At 42.9% G+C, this 17,277-nt stretch overlaps 3 protein-coding genes across 11 annotated transcripts in view; 1 reads left to right on the top strand and 2 right to left on the bottom strand.

The window, feature by feature from the left end:
• Window positions 1-2,545, bottom strand: part of CYP20A1 (cytochrome P450 family 20 subfamily A member 1) — a 13,714-nt gene extending 11,169 nt beyond the window's left edge. Inside the window, exons 1-3 of the mRNA XM_082057126.1 lie at window positions 2,401-2,545; window positions 1,751-1,800; window positions 1,497-1,663 (exon numbers count right to left, since the gene is read on the bottom strand). Of these exons, the coding sequence (XP_081913252.1) occupies window positions 1,497-1,663; window positions 1,751-1,800; window positions 2,401-2,472 (289 nt within the window). The 5' untranslated portion in view covers window positions 2,473-2,545. The remainder of the gene's footprint in view (window positions 1-1,496; window positions 1,664-1,750; window positions 1,801-2,400) is intronic.
• Window positions 2,489-10,810, top strand: LOC309441889 (alpha-aspartyl dipeptidase-like). The gene is made up of 8 exons (XM_082057127.1): window positions 2,489-2,647; window positions 2,730-2,818; window positions 4,014-4,088; window positions 4,677-4,756; window positions 6,153-6,326; window positions 7,760-7,819; window positions 9,844-9,926; window positions 10,310-10,810. Exons 1-8 carry the CDS (start codon window positions 2,547-2,549, stop codon window positions 10,386-10,388), a joined length of 741 nt encoding a protein of 246 aa, XP_081913253.1. The 5' UTR covers window positions 2,489-2,546; the 3' UTR covers window positions 10,389-10,810.
• NBEAL1 (neurobeachin like 1) overlaps window positions 10,799-17,277 on the bottom strand; it is an 84,338-nt gene continuing 77,859 nt past the window's right edge. For all 9 annotated transcript variants that reach the window (XM_082057118.1, XM_082057125.1, XM_082057117.1 and 6 more), the window contains one exon: window positions 10,799-17,277. In XM_082057118.1, the coding sequence (XP_081913244.1) occupies window positions 17,201-17,277 (77 nt within the window). In that variant the 3' untranslated portion in view covers window positions 10,799-17,200.

Genomic DNA, 17,277 nt, shown 5'->3' with positions numbered 1-17,277 from the left:
TCCTCCCCTTCCTGTTGCTGCTGCCCCAGCCCCAGGGGTATGTGTTTCCTTGCCCTGACACTCTGCTTCCCTGCGCTGGCAAGGGGTCCCAGTGTGACGCCATCAGGACAGGCTGCCAACCTAACTGGGAGTATTTAACCTCCCCAACACAATCCAGCCTTGCTCCCACTTTTCATATCCCTTTGCCTCCACCTTCAGTGATAATCCAAGCGGTGTCCAAGCAAATTCTGAACTGAAATTCTGACAGAAACACAGTTCTATCACTTTCCTTGTCTAGAAGTCCAATTATCAAAGGAGTACAGCATGCATTTCCTATTTATCCCCATGCTTAACAAACCTGTTTAGCCCTTGGGCATAGCAGGATGCCTGGGTCACTTCATTACCTGTATTTTAAGTCCAGGCACTGTATTTGTTTTTTTTCCAGTATGTGGGTACTCCAAAATTCAGTACATTTCTGAGAACTTCCCTGCTCAAGTGCCTGTCACCACTTCTCTGAGTGTGGAGAAAGTGACTGTCTGCTCAATTTCCCAAAGACACACAAGTGCATTCAGCTCCTTCAGAGTGGGTTTCCACCTTCTGGAGTGTCATTGCTATCTACTGTGTCTTGCTGACCTTTGCTAACTCCCACACCTTCCCCAGATTGTCACCGTTTTTTTTTGAGTCCATCATGCAATTGCACAAAAAGCTTACCCGTCATGACCCCAGCACAAAGCGATGCTGAGATATGTGCCTGTGCCTATGGACAGCTTACAGTGTCAGGTCAGAGCTGTGCAACCAGCACCTTATTCAACCTTATAGGATGAAAACTGGAAAAACAAGAGGTTAAAGCCAAACGTCAACTGAGTTAACTTATTGTCTGGCATCACCTTAGGAAGAAAAGCACCCACTTAAGAGGCTTACACCATAAATTCAAATACCCTCCCAGGACTAAGATGGTGAACTCAGCTACCAGCACCACTGATCACTTCCAAGTCTGGAAGATCATTTGAAGCTTTCAGCACAAAGTTCCACACACCAAAGGAAAATGGAAGTTAAAGCACTTCAAATACTACTTTAAAAACCTCCACACTGAACCACACAAGCGAGCTACCACAATCTAGCACAGCTGTTTTCAGACTTAATTTAGCAAAGTTCCTTCTCTTATCTTGTATTTCAAGCTGTTTTTAAAATGTTTTCCAAATGGCTCCAGGATCTTCACCTTGCAGTTTCAAGTTACTAATGAGCATTACGTTTTCCATCAACATTTGCTTGTAGGGAGATGGTAAAAGAGACAAGCATGCTAATTTCTTGATGGCCATTGGACAGCAGCAACTCTTGGTCACTGATGCTCAATTCCAATAAGAAGGACCAAAGACATACCTGACCCACCATGACAGCTACAAACTAAGTCTCATTTTCTTTCTACTTAGAATGAAGCCCCAGCTTCCTTTGACATAGGATGCCAAGCAAGGCCAGAAGGAACAAATGGACTCAAAGACAAAGCAAAGGACACTTACACAACCGGTTGGGGTTGATATGTTGTTTCAGGAGATCAATGGAGCCAAGGCTGACAACAAGACGCCTTCCAAACCAGAAAGAGACCAGTGGGCCATATTTTTCATGAAGGTTCACCAGGAACTCATGCAAACTGCTGCTGGCAATGATGTCTGGCAAGTTGCCATCCCTGAGGAACACAAAGAGGGTGTCTGGTCATGAGCAGCATCCTCTGCCAATGCTGAACTTGATCGATACAAAGACAGAAAGCACTTACTTTTCATCAGTTGGAGCCAGCCCAGGGATACCTGATGCTTGCCTAGATGCCTAGAGAGTAAAAGGAAATGGATCAATCTCCTTGAATTTAAGATTTTAAGATTAAGCTCTCCAGCAGGAGAGCTGGATTTTCCACATCAATACTGCTGCATAACTTACAAACATTAAACAAAAGCTGGATAAGCCGCATCTTCAGGCCTCAAACCTACTAAGGCTTCTGAAGCAAATCAATTGTGTGTGCCTGGTCTCACTGGCTAAACCATGATTATATACCTAGTTGAAAGATTCCTGCGTAAAAATTTTAACGTTCAGGTTTGTGATGTAGATCTTACACCTGGATTTTGCCGTGGACAGCAGCATACGTGCAAAACTCCAAGGTGTGAATCCCTTTGTAAGCGGGATTGAGCGGGGCACGTAGAACACGCGGTGTGCCGCAGCCTGCGGCCGGGAACGCCCTGCGCAACGAGCGCTCCCGGGGGCGCCGGCCACGTCCCGCCGGCCCCGGGGCAGCGAGCCCGGCACCGCCCGAGCGCAGAGGCCGCGGGAAGGGAAGGGCCGGGGCCGCACGGGGCGACTCAGCCCCACAGCCGCTCGCTCCCTGCGCGCCGGGCCGGGCCGTGCGCCCCCTTCCCCCGCCGCCGGCAGCATTACCGGGTAGAGGTAGAGCACGGCGCCCACCAGGATGAGCAGGAAAGTGACGGCGAAGATGGCGAAGTCCAGCATGGCCGGGCCGGTGGGAGCGGCGGCGGCGGCTCGGCCCCACCCCGGCGGGGCAGGAAGGGGCGGGCCGGGCCGGCATGGGGGGCCCGCGGCGCCTGCTGCTGGTGTCCAACTCCACCCTGCACGGAGGGGGGTACCTGGGACACTGCCAGCAGCACATCAAGAGCTTCCTGGGCGAGTAAGCGCTGCGGAGGGGCTGCGGGACCCTGACCGGGCCCTCCCCCGCCGCGCTAAGCGCTCTCTCCCCTCTCTTCTCCCAGGAAGGTGAAGCGGGTGCTGTTCGTTCCCTACGCCCTGCACGACCGAGATGCCTACGCCCGGACCGCCAGGGAGAAGTTTGAAAGCCTGGGTAAGGCTGGAGCGCCCCGGCGCAGAGTCCCGCGGGCAGCTGGCGCGGAAACGGCGCCTTGGCCGAGGGAGCGGCCGTGCCGGGCTCCGGCCGTGCCGGGGGCAGCCGTGTCGGGCTCCGGCCGTGCCCGGGACCGGCCTCGCCAGCCGCTCCTGTAAGAGGAGCCGGGGTGGTGAACGCCCCTGGGCATCAACGCTGCCACAGTCCGTTTTCCTGGGGTCCGAACGGGGGTGGTGCTGCAGAGAGGGGTTTGGCCGGCTCTGCTGTAACTGGAGGGACTGCAGCACGGAGCTGTTTGCCGACTTGTGCCTAGAAGTCCATGCTTTAGAGGCCTCCGGAAGAAATCTTGTTGCAAACACTTTGTAACTACTTCAGGGAGGAAGTTTTGGTTCCTGAATACTAAGTGGCATCTTTTTATCCTCCTTAATCACATAAGGGAATGTTTCTTCCCATGCATCTTAAACCTCTGCTCAAGCCGTGCAGCTACTGGGGTTAAGTGAAGACTATAATGCATTTCAACCAGCCAGATATTTCCATGATGAACAGCAACTTCGAGCAAAGATCTTTTCAGAGCAGCCTGCAGCAACACCTCCGTCTAATATCTATCACCTTTCAGGATAACTTTGGACCTGTTACTGTAGTAATAAGCAGTACTCACTTCCTTGGGCAGCACACCTTGCTCCTTATCTTGCAGAGGTTGCTGCTATCAGATGTCCCATGTTCTTCTGGCTCTCCTGGTACTTCCTGCACTTAGTGAACCCCAGCAAGGCAAATCTGTCAAAGCCAGACATTTTAACTGTTACCGAAAAACAAATTACAAAGATCAGATATTTGTAGTAATGCTACACATCACAGACTCAGAATCAAGCTGAACACTGACAGCTTTTTCCTTCTCATTTTCTAGTGAGCCGGTAATGCTCAGGGGGACTTTGTACCTCAGGTGGCACCTGCTGAGTGAAGTGCTCTGCTCTTAGACACTGAGCATGTGTATCCATAAAGCAAAGGTTTGCTTCATAAGCCCTGCACTAACATAGGACATATACAGTTTTGTGGTGTAGAGTTCTCCAAAGTTTCCCTGGTTGTCTGGTGAGATGTTTGTCTTGAGTGGGGTATGGGGAGAAGGCAGAAGGGGTCTGAACATACCACATTCTTCTTCCAAACTGGAGTGGCAAAAGTGAATACTTTTTCATTTAAGGGTATGGGCTGGACAGCATTCATGAATCCTGTGATCCAGTGGAAGCTGTAAGAAAATCTGAAGCAATATTTATTGGTAAGTTTTACTTTTTGCTCCCTGATGAGGGTTTATAAAGGGCACTGGATTAGTCCTGCTCAGAGCTGGCACTGTAGAGACAACAATGAAAAAGCTGGGCCTAGTGATTACTAGAAACTACAGAAAACAGTGCTTTAATTGGGAACAGTAAGACCCTGAATTTAGTGGTGGAGGGGGAAGCAGGAGAAATTTATCAATGGAACTTCATCTCCAGTAAGTTTTAAGTTATTAATTTGAACAGTACTTCAGGGTTTAAAACGTGATCACAGCAGCTGTATGAACCTTACGAAGTCTGGAAGATGCAGGTCCACCGTGCTTAAACTGCGCAGAGTCCTAATGCCACGCTCCTCGTATCAGAACAGTATCTGCTGCCAAACAGCCAGCGTTGGTGTTACAAGGACAACTCAGGGCACAAGCCCATGGCCTGCTCAGTGACCATTTGTCTGAAGCTTCTGGTTTTAGTGCTGCTCAAATCAGGATAATAGCCTGAACAGAGCATAGAAATCACTGGGTCTGCCTAGTTTATAAAGGCTTCAATTAAAACTGTTGGTGAAAGCATGTTAAATAAGCTGGACTTTCTTTCTGCAGGAGGTGGGAACACATTCCGTCTCCTGAAAGCTCTCTATGACAACAGCCTGATACAGGAGATCAGGAAAAGAGTTCTTGAGGTAAAAACTACAGGGTTTGGGCCAAGTCTGAAAGGCAGGATCTCATGTACAAGCTCTTGTTCAGACAAATACGAGTTGATTCCACATATTTATTTTTAATATACTTCAAATATTGAGCCATCTCATGCAGCCTGACGAACTGAAATCTGTGGCCAAATAAGGCTGTCATTAATCCTTGAAGCCTGAAAAGAAGGTCAGCAATCTGTCTGTCTAGAGCAGTTTCCCACATGTGGAACTGTAAAACCTTAGGATCAACAATGCTGCACAGCACCTTAGAAGGAAGCCCATCAACTTTAAATACTAACGAAGGATTTAATCTATGTCCAGAAACTCTGGTTTTCAGCTTGAGATATCCACTTTGTATCTTGTTAATAGATACAGATGTGTTCAAGTTACAGGTTGTCTGCTAATAAACCAGCAATAAAGCTGGATCCATATCTGCCTTCTAGACAACACCCTGTTGATGTTGAAAGTGGTGTAATTACCTTGAGTACCTCTTTGACCTGGAATTGAGAGGTACGAGTGCCATTGAGCCCTTCTGGTCAGCAGCCCCGTTCTGGCTGGTGAATCTCATAAGGCACAGCAAAGAGATGCCGTCCATGGAGGAGAACAGAAGCAAGGTGTTCCTGTAGCACTGTGGAACAGCAAATGACTTCAGGCAGATTTATGCAAGCGCAGTATCTGAAAAGGCCAGCTGCCAAGAAGAAAGGTTAGCCAGGCTGTCTTAATATACAGAAGCTCAGTGCCTGTTGTGGGCAGAAAAACCATAAAATGTTGGGCCCCCAGTGAAATCTAGATAGGTATTTGGTTATATTCACACCAGTTCTCTCCAGGTAGCTTATTCTTACAAATTGTTTAGCATTATCCATACGCTTGTATGTTTGTGTGGAATCCTTCCAGGTACAGCATAGTACATACTACTATGTACATAGTGCTATGTACATAATAGTAATACCTAAAGCGGTCATAGTACTGGTAAGTTGATGCTGTGGCAACATTGTACTCAGCTTCAGGTGGCCCAGTCTCCTCAGAAGGTAGTTAAAACCTAGTTCAGATATTTCCTCTAACTGCAATGTAGACAAGTTTCTCCTCTCTTAATAGCAAAGTCTAATATATGCACTGACTACCTTATAAGTTCTCTCTTGTGATGGGGTCACAGAGCTGCAAGTGCAGGACATTCAATAGCTAATTCTCCAGCAATCACAACATATACAAACTATTGCACACCTCAAAAATCTGAATTCTTGTTTGTCTGCTTTTCACTTATGAAGTCAGCAGTGAAGTGAGCTAAAGTACTAAATCTGATCTGATCGCTGAGTCTCTGAGATTGATGGATGCTATAAAATGCAATTCCTAGTTGCGATACTGCATACTAATCATTGCTTTTGTCTTCCAGGATGGGATTCCTTACGTGGGATCCAGTGCAGGAACCAATGTTGCTACAATCAGCATCAATACTACCAATGACATGCCAATTGTTTATCCACCTTCCCTGCAGGCCCTAGGCTTAGTGCCTTTTAATATTAACCCCCACTACCTGGACCCAGATGTGAAGAGCACTCACATGGGTGTAAGTAAATCATGCCAGAGCTAATGCAGTAACCAGGGTGCAGCGGTGTAACAACAGTCTGAATTTGTGAGGCCTTACAAAGCTATGTAACTCTAACAGCTGCTCTCTAGAGCAGCTGGAAATGTGAGTGGGGCAATGCCAGTGAGGCAGTAACATTGTACTCCTTCCTAAAGCTTTCCTGTGAGTGGGAAGAGGAGTTGGCAATAGTATTAGTAAGGTGGAACAGTGTTTCTCACTGATACTTTGCAATGTCTGAAATACTGTTGCTTCATACCTGGTGTGAAATTTGGGGCAGGGCAGGGAGAGAGAAATTTGAAATGTTAAGGTGCAATGCATAGTGTTTCTGGAAAGTTCTGCCATAGGCTGTCTTACCTGCTGCTTCAGAAGACATAACTTATACGTTAAAAGGCTTAAATATCTGAAGGACCCATCAGAACAGGGAGATCTTGAGATTGCATGCAAACCTGTTGTGTGAGAAAATACTCAGGCGCCAGTGTCCTTGCAGAGAGCACCCCCTGTCACATCCATCACTGAGCACGCAGGTGTACTGGTGTGGCTGAAAGAAAAACACTTTAACCATCAAGGAGCCGATTATTGAGGAGCCTGCCAGGAGCTAATTCCTCAGGGAACAGTTTCTATGGTGTGTCTTTTAACAGGCCAAATGCTTATAATCAAATTTCTTCGTGGGTAGAGGAAGTATTAAGAATTAGGGGACACTAAAGAGATGGAGGATCAGGGTGTGCTTCTAGAATTTAGATTAAGTTATAGGTACTCAATTATCACTAGATAAGCAGGCAGTCTTTTCCCTATAAAAAGCTTTTGCTGTTTCTCCCGGAGGAGGCTAGAAGCTCTATGCTGTACCAAGTCCCTGCTGTGTTCCTGTGTTTCCTTACCAACAAATCCTTCTCGTTTGATTTAACTACTGTTGCTCAGTTCAGCAGCAAACCCTCAGAAAACACGGCAGAGCTGTTCACAGCACGAAACTCTTCAGTGCATTACCTACTGAGGACAAAACAAGCAGATATGTAATCAGTGGAAATCCATACCCTCTTTCACAAAGGTTGGCATCACAGGCGTTTGCTTCCACCACTGTCTCAGTGCTCTTGTTCTGAGAGTGATCATGAAGAGATAGCATTAAAAAAAATAGAGCTGGATGAATTGAGTGGAAGTAAAATTTAAGGCTCTTCAGGCTAGGGATTGTGTTAGTTCTGTTTGATCAATCTACAGCAATTGCTGCTAGTGAAGAAGGGTAAAATATGTATCTATTAAAGTAAATCCTGCCACTACCTTCAATACATTAGTCTAATGAAAGCATTCTGCTTGAGGGGAAGTGCCTGATTTGTTTAATGTTATGAAATTGCTTTGTGTCATGCTACTTGGATAGCTCCAAGTCCTACCTTACTGCCTGGGCAGCTCATCTACACTCATTGCAGGAGACAAGAGAGGAAAGAATTCGCCAGTATCATGAAGAACCAAACACCCCTCCGGTTCTGGTGAGTAGTAGTTCCCAGTCAGGAAGTTCATATCTGTAGCACAGTAAATATTTTAAATGCATGCTTGCTAGCTTGCAGTGGAGATTGCCCTGCCTGACAAGCCTTACAGAACTGGGGCACAGAAAGCTAAGAGCTTCAACCTTGGGTTTTGCTTACGTGCAGAAGATGTGTTAGAACAAATGAAATGCATTCTGGTGATTAAATGTGTGGAGTCCTGTTGCCAAACACATTTTAGGCAGCTCTGATCTTTCCAATCACTGGCCAGTCATATGGTGTATGTTGGGGGTGATATGCATACAGATTGTAAGATACCTGCCCTGAATCTTATTGCAGATATTCTTAACTTTACATGATGTTTTATTCTCTGGAGGTTCTGAATTTGCTCATTCAGTAGTAATTACAGTACATCTGCCTGGGGAAATGGGACCTCTGGGTTTCCTGTCCCTGTGCTTCAGCTTGGAGTATAAAGTTTGTGCTCTAACAAACCCAGCTGGCTGGTGCTTGGCCCAAAGTGCATCTAAGAATGGTGGCAGCACAAGTTCAGGGTGTTTCAAAAAGATGGACCCAATCTGAAATCACAACACAAGGTGTTTTGGGGTCTGTCTTTCTGAAACACCCTGTAACTGGTGTAAAAAAAAATAGTAACTGTCCCGTCCCAACAGTTGGGATGAGTTAACTCTAGACACGACATGCGCCCTGACTCAACAGATGAGAACAGGTGTGAGTTAACTCTGGGTTAATTCTGTGCGTTTATGTGAAGTGAATGACAGACAATCACCTCCGGGGTCCAATTCAATTGTGAGTTTTACTAAAAGTTCTTGTTGGAATATTGGTTACAGTGAATGGTGACTTGGCAAAAGTATAACACAACTTATCAACACATTAACAGCGAAAATCCTACTGCAAGCGATATGTTGGCAACCATCAGTAGCTATAATATGAAATTTAATCAAAAGTCAACAGCAGAGCTTAAAGATGGTGTTATCCTTATATGTTCAAAAGGGAAAGGGAGAAAGAGACTACTGAAGGAGAGACAAATAAATGGGGGTATAGAAAAAAGGAGAGAAGGAAAGAGCAGAGAGAAAGGAAGAAAGAAAAGAGTGAGTGATCCAGTCTCTTACGGCCCCACAGTGTGGATGACAGGACTTGTACGATGATGTGTAGCCTTGGTGTTCCACGGTGAGGATGCCGGGGTCAGGAGCGCAGCGTCCTGCCATGTTTGGTTCAGAGTGAGGGTCCTCAGCGTGCTGGTATTGGTGAGGCCAAGCTGGTATTCCCTTTGCTGAGACTGGTAGACTGGTATTCCCTTGGCAAGGCCGAGCTGGTATTCCCCAAACCGTGCTGTTTTAGTTGAGCTTTTTATAGCTCCCAGAGTAGAGGAAAGTCTTGGGGCAGGGGGGAAAGTGGTGATTGTGAAAGAGGGACAAGTCTGGACAAGTCCTGGGCCACACTGAGGGTCTATGGCTTGCCCCTTTTGTGTCATGCAGAAATCAGGGGGAAGTGGTGATTGCAAAAGATGAACAAGCTTCGACAAGCCCCGGGCTATGTTAAAGGGTCTCAACTTTTCCCCTTTGTTTGCCAAGCTGGACATATAACAAGATGGGGCTATGTGCCCTCCAGCACATCGTCCATCTCTGGTCGGTCAACCGGCCTGACCTGTGGCTCCTCAGCTCGTCATTGATGTGTAGATCGCAGTTTCCCCTGCTCTGAATGTGTCTTCTGGCTGAACTAGTTTTGTCACAATGTTTTCAGCCATGATCCTTATCAATGCTCAACAACTGGAAAAACACATTTTCTTTTTCTCCTTAATGGTTTGTCCTTCTTTAAAAGGGAAAAATAAGCAAGAAAAGCAGCTTCTAAAACAAGATAACTCACCTAAATTTGTCTTGGCAACTTTGTTAGAAATAAATGAGTGAGAAAGTCTTGTTGGTAGTCATGGCGAGCTGCACTAAAACTGCTTGTGACAAGCATTCTAGCCTTTCAAATAGCTTGAAAATAATATTAAATGTTTACACCTACATTAGGGCTTGCGGGAAGGTGCGATGCTGCTAGTGGAAGGAGACAAAGCCACCTTGCAAGGAGTGACAGGAGCACGTCTGTTTTTGAGGTAAATGCTTCATTTGAATTGAAATGGATATCCTCCTTCAGACAGATAGGAAGAGAGACTTCTGTTAGACTCCTTGTCCACGCTGCCTGCTCCTCACATCAGAAATTAATCCCTTGTTTCCCTTTCCCATTCTCTTTTTGAAGGCCAGAGGAATGCCAGTTGGCCCTAACGTGTTCAACTCTAGAACACGGGAACTCATGTCTTTAGTCATATGAACGTTTACCAAGAAATCTAATATATCTTTCCCGTGACACAGGCAAGGAAGAGAGTCAAAACTCTGCTTGTTATGAATAAGGATGCTTTGTTCTATCCCTCGTAACAGATGGAAGCACAGTTGTCCTAGCTCCTGTTAAAGCTCACAACATGTTTTGTCTCGTTTACAGGGGTAAGAAACCAACTGAACATGAGCCTGGAACAGATTTCAGTTTCCTCCTGATTGACAGTAATCTCCAGAATCTGTAGCCTTGCATATTCTGCAGCAAAAGTCACTTTATGGGAATGCAATGAGGAGGAAGCAGAGAGATGCTTCTAGTTCCAGGGTGGGTGGAGAACCTTATCTTTATAAATAAATATGCATTAGTGGGCTCTTCTCCCCAACCTAACTCATGTCTTGGACAACTCTACCAGCAAAAAGTCAAATTTTATTGCAATACTTGAGTAATCATAGCTATTCTTAGTCTGAAAGTGTCTGTACCTCCATGTATCCACTTTGATTACTTCCCCACCAGAAGAAAGTTATTTCAACACAACCAAGACTGGATAGCAAGTCAGCTCTTCCTGCTGCCCAGCTTTACCTGCCAAATGAAATAATTGTTCCTTTAGTGTACTCCACACCATTAGTTTCATTTTTGCGCTGTTAATAAAGGGAGAAGTTATGCATTCAATTACTTTTATTTGCTTCAGACTCATGTTAAATATATACAATACTAATTATGTACAAAAGTGTGCATGTTAAAAATTGTCAGGTTACAAACTTGCAAATTCTAGAAAAGTGCAAAATTTTGAAACATCTTCCACCATGCTGTACAGAAAGAAAATCCATCGTTAGCCAATATACACACTCTTAAAACATACTGATCGAAACAAAATAAGACATATAGTATACTCTTAAAGCACCCAGAAGGGAAAAAGATATTGCACAGAAGACTGTCAGCAAGTTCATTACAGTGCCTGAAGGCTCATTTTGAAAGTAGATATTTACAACACTCCCCACTACCTAACATTTAACTCTTAAAAAAGGCATTTTTTTGGCATTTAAAAATCCATTTATAATTGCACAATCTGTAAGAATTATCAGAAAATATGGTTAACCGCTGCTGTAAGGCCTTTGTTTCCACTCTCTCCTTAGCTTTAGTAAAAATCCATCAAGCAAGCTGAGCAGCATCACAGCTTCCACCAAAGCACTGACTGAAGGGAGGCAAATCTTAATGAGCAGCGTTTCTCTAATCTTAGATTAAGCTGCTTCTGTGAAGAGTTGAATCGGAACACGTATCGCAAGTTTTCCTTGATTTTTTTCCCCTCATGGCTTTCTTCAAGCAATAGCTCACAGCTACATATGACTAAAGCAGCACTGTCAGGTGCAACACTAAGTTTATTTTTAAAAGTTACTACTTCAAGGCAAAAAATATGGCTCACCCAAGAGGAAAATACTGACTGAGACAGGAAGCTAAATAAACAAGTGGCCTGTAAATTCAGTTAGGTCTCTGATATAGATGGCTGGATGTTTTATATTTCAATCTCAAAACACCTTAGCAGCTTTAAACCATAATCTTTACTGACAATCATGCTTCTGGGACAGAAGACATGTTTTAAAACTGTGTCTGTGCTGAGTATAATCACAGACCTAAGCTCCTGCCAAACTTCCCAGCCCAGCAGATGAAAATAAAAAGAATACACAACTGGAGGAACGCTCTCCTGAAGAAAAGCAGTGCAACATCTATTTTATGTGTGCTATTTGGGTAAATGGTAACTCAAAGAAACACACACGAGTTTTCTTCCACAGATGCACAGTGAAAAGGTGAATTAAAACCAAAGGGTACCTTTGAATTAACGCTACAAGCAGTTCCTCGCATCTGGGGTGTTCAAGCCTGCCGTAAGATGACCAGCACTCGGCTCAGGCTCTGCACAACATGCTGTGCTGCCTTCGGAGGTGTTTCTGCATTCAGGCATCTGATGGCTATTTTAAACCGTAGCTTTTCAGAAAACCCTTGCTTCCTATGACAGTATGTGCCAACAATGGCAATCAGTAATAAGAAGGAGAATTTGGCTCCTTGGGATGGAAGGAAAGACATCTTCCCAATGCTTCAGTTGAGTCTAACGTTGGTGTACAGTGAACCCAGATGCATATGACTGCGCAAAAACTATTTCCGCCAAAGGAGACCGCTAACAAGTGTCTTTACAGCTGGAACTGACACAGTCTTTTAAACCAAAAAGCATGAAAAGCTCATTCTAGAAAGCACTGAAGCACACGCTTGAATTTCCACCCAATTAAATATAACCCTATGTTGTGCTTTCATCTAACAGTATTTAATATATCAGGCCTTAGGTTCACATTAGGATATGCATTCATATGTTGTTTTTTAAAATAGATTCCTTGACAGGAAATAAAAGTATTCACAGCACGTAGCCTCAGCATCTAAGCCAGCTATCAAGGTGCCGCTAGCGGTGGAACAGAGGAGTCCCTTCAGGTGACAACACAGAGCATGTGTCTACACAGACTCAATGCAGGAGCAGAAGGGCTGACATCTCCTCTACTGCCCTCCCCAGCTCTAAAGCTCCCTACCATACCATAATTCCTACAGAGATACACATTTTCAACTAAATACAGATACACAGTAAAAGCTCGGTGAAGCATCTGGCTGCTGTGCGTGTATTTGGTAATGATTTTGTTAACTGAGATTGGGAAAGACAGAGGAAACAGGGAGGAGGGAGCCATGGTCTAGGGAAGTGAGCCTTACAGCTCCCATTGATTAGGGCATGAGTTAAAAGACCTACCTAATTATTGTGCATTACAAATAAATTCATAATTCCTGCAGACTACCTTAAAGCAGACTGATGTAGGACTGTTATCAGTTGCATATAGAATTTTTACAGTGCAGAAACTCAGTTCTTTGCACTTAAAGGACGCAGAAATACAACTTTAAAGAGGATCCTTATGAAGCAGCCAATTGACAAGACTATTTAAAGCCTCTAAAGACTTTGATAAACCTCTTTTGTGGTAACATTCATGATCTAAGGTATAACAGCGGGAAAAATGTTTCTTTATATCAATGTTGCAGATGAGCAAAGCAACTGTAATGTGTGTGTTAGTGCCTTTTCTTCTTTTCTTTTTAAAAGAAAACAGGCTTCCTAAAACCTGATTTCCACAATGTGTATTAACCATGAAGAGAAGTGGAGTTAGTTTAAGATTGGGAATATTATTTTTTTGTTGGTGTTGGTAAAGTACATGGATAATAGAAAAGCTGGTTTTTAGATATCCTATTAGTGAGTATTAGATAACAAGTAAATTGATATAGAATAATTGGCTTAAGTCAGATGCTAACTTGAACAGCAAATATTCTGCTTTCTGAATGCTCGTATAGTAGAAAAACTGCACAGACTAGATAAGATTCTTCACTATAGATGAAAAGACAACTAAAATACTACTAAGAATTACAAGTGAATTGATAAAGAGAAATTTAACAAACATTTTACTTGAAATAAAGGAGAGATGTCTTCTAAATATCATCCTTTGGTATGCAAGTTCAGAACTGTGCTAAGGAGAAGTGACTCAATGCTGCAAGCTACTTGTTCTCATCTATATGCAGCTATGAAAAGAGTCAGTTTGCAGTTTCTTTTAGATATCCATATTACACTCCTACTTGCTCAGCTTTGAATGTAAGCATATCTTAAGCTTTTATAAATATCATTAGGGTTGTTCCAAAAAGCAAAAGAAGGAAGATACCACCAAGAAGATCTTGACAAGTGTAGTGTTAGGAAACAACTGTCGCTTCAGATTATTTTATTCTGAATTCCTGATCAGAATGCTCTCATCTCACAGCTTTAATTTTTACAATTAAATAAATCTTGTTTCAAAAGCAAAGGAAAATCTTATTTCACCAATCCTACATGAAGAACAAAATGCGATCCTAAGCTTTAATGACTTGAGGAAATCAAAGAATCATGAAAGTCAGTTCACTAATTCACAGTGCACTGCATAACAGACTGCAATTCAACCAACGTGAACAGCTGATCAGAAAAATCACTTTCTACTTTTAAAAAGACTTACACAAATACGTTAAAACTGAAAGAAACAACACACCAGCTCATGCTCATTTACCACCTATATCTTTCAATTAGAGCTGGGTTTAGATAAAAGCAAAGTGCAGACCTTCAAACCTACAGGGGTCTTTCCAGAGAGGCTCTGGCAAGAGCTGGTGTGCACCTCCCATCCTCGAGGAGCAGATAACAGATCCAAAGGTGATGGCTGTTGCTGTTGTGCGTAGAGCACAAGGCAGCTCCGAGCTCACCCGTCCCCTCTTCATTCTGCTGCTTCGTGCAGAGCACAAACCAGGCTCAAGTCTGAGCCTGAGAACTCTCCACATTCAAACCCATCCCAGGTATTTGTGAAGACCACCTAACACTTGTGATGCACTAAAACGATGGTATTCAAATGTCAAAGCTCTTCACCATTAACTCTTTCATCCCCAATTATTGCAACTACATGATATTTTACTTAAACTGACAGAGTGTATTCAGTATTCTTTAATATTAAACTACTAACAACATTAATTCAACTGTTGTATAAACATACCTAAACCACTGTAGGACGTTTTCAAACCCTCTCTGTGCAAGTCACAAAAAAACCCTGATGCTCTCACCAAACCTATCGTCTCAGTTTTTCCACTTGATTCTACCAGCCTGAAACGTCATCATTTCCTGCCCCCTTCCCCTGCAAGTAAACACTTAAACTCATCTACGCGTTTAAACAGAACATATATGCATTCTTCTAAAACCCACCAACTCAATGCCCCAAATGAGTTGTTTTCAGCTTCCCATAATACAGGAAAATCTCCGAGCTGAACTGAAATTCTTCTCAACTGCTCCCGAAAGAGCTTCCCTGAAATTCTTTCTTCATGAAATCAAAATGGACAGACAGACGTCACATTCTCATATACACACTTAATACTTTCATAGTATCCTTAGTATTCTTACTGGATAGGTAATTGATTAAAAATAGTATTTTTCACTTCTCTATAGCTTATTTGAAAATAGGGGATGTGGGTTTTTTACGTACATCGAGCCTCAAAATAACCACACCACTCTATTTCTTGAAACTTAATGCTCTCTCGTCAAGTGACTCAGGGAAAAAATTCTTATTTTCTCCTAACTTTCCAGACAATCCAGTCTCTCACAGTGATTAATCAGAATATTGCAACTATGCATAGACCCCACTTGCTCACTAGTCTGATTTATTATCTCATTTAGAAAAGTTAAGAAGCAGCAACGCAACTTTCTTTACACAGCACAGTAATCAGTCATTAAGAGGGATTTCTTTTTCCAGTAAAGAAATTGAGGAGAAGAAAACAGTTTGAATGAGACTAACAGAACTTGTGAAGGTTCTCCTTTTGCTGGGTAAGGAGGTATTACTATTTCTACAAAGTTAATAAATATTGTGCTAAAAGTTAATGAAATGAGATTATACCCTATGGAGTTCCTCAGGTAGTTCAACAGCTCCCCAGACACAGGGAGTATCTGGTAACATTTATAGGAGATACAACACACATTCATTTCCATAAATAAATAAAAATGACAAGAAAAGTGATGGTAGGGGGAAGAAAGCAATAGCCAAAAGGGAACATACTAGCCAACAATCACTTATAGTTTTGTCTTATATCTATATGCCCCTTACCCCATGATATTTTCTCCTTTTAATAGACATACATACATGTATATACATATATACACACAAACATACACACATCTATACACATGCACACATACTTTCGTACGCCGATCCAAAAATTCCTATTTTTCCCTCAGTACTAGGGTTTTCTAACAGTATGGGGTTTATCATTGTAATCAACACTATAAAAATGTCAGAATGACAAGGAAATACACACCCTTCTATCACAATGTATTGCTAAACCAAAAAACCCACCAGTAATGGCTTCTCCAAAATACAGCATAAAATCCATAGCTATTTTGTTGGATATAGTGCACATAAGGATCTGATATTTTCTGCTCCCAGGTCTTAAACACATCTTGAAAATGGATACGTTGTTGCCCTGCTTTGTTTTACAGAAAAAAAAAATACGGCTAAGAACTAGTTTGCTGAACATCAGGCCAAGAAACAAAAAGGTGCCATTTAACTAAATTGTGCTGCAATGTTGTCGAAATGATTTTGCAGTGGAAATTCATCTTTTGTTGGTACGAGTTGCCTTACTAATGAAGCAGATTGATCTTTGACCAATACAGATACTGATTCTTTCTCTGTATTTTTTCAAGATATTAAATATATTACGGTATTTCTTGGTGTATTTCTTAGTCTACTTAACAACATAAATAATTTCCAGCAGCAAGTATTTCCTACCTCCTTTAGCTCCTTCACCACCTTCAATTCCTTTGAAGTTATTCATGGCTGTGCTTTAACCAATTTCTGATAATCAAGTAGTGCAACACAAGTGTTCCTTGCAGAACAGCCTAAGACTGGAGCTACAAAAAAGATAGCAATAGCCATTTACAGGAACAAATTGCAATAAATTGTTCATTGGGCTAAAAACATATTGAAAAGGTTGTAACTGTCACCTATCTCAATTCTGAATCTGACCACTGCAACTGCCAGAATTTTAATTTACTGCTGGGGAATTACAATGCTGTCAAAGCAAAGCCAAATACCCTCTTTGTGATCAAGGAACATCTGGCCCTATGCAGCTTTACATCAAATGCTACTTATCTTAAATTCAATTAGCAAGCTTGGGTTTGGAGGTTTGGGTGTCTTTGTTTTTGTTTTATTTTCTTTCATTTTTCTTCTGAAACACAGTTATAGCAGCCTTTTAGAGAGGGATTGTGCTGTGAGCAAGTCAACACCGTTAAGGAAAAATATGCAAGCAAGCTAACTTGCATGAGTACATATGCTTATTACTGTACCTCTACCATTGGTTCATCTTCAACAGATTTAAGAATCAAGCCCCTGAAAGTTGAGATACACATTTAAAGTGACCAAAAGATTAGACATGTTTCTGGAATCCACAAGAGAAGGTAGCAGCAATCACTTGGAATCTTGAGTGTTATATTCAGTCTCTCCTGATGAAATCTGGCTGAGCCGTTTGCTTGATCCCCACAGCTTTCGGGAAAGCTGACCTGAGCGCAT

Source organism: Streptopelia decaocto (assembly GCF_964273445.1).
Source record: "Streptopelia decaocto genome assembly, chromosome: 6".
Lineage (NCBI taxonomy): Eukaryota > Metazoa > Chordata > Aves > Columbiformes > Columbidae > Streptopelia > Streptopelia decaocto.
Note: the sequence above shows the minus strand (reverse complement) of the source record. Positions and strands in the feature narration are given on the sequence as shown.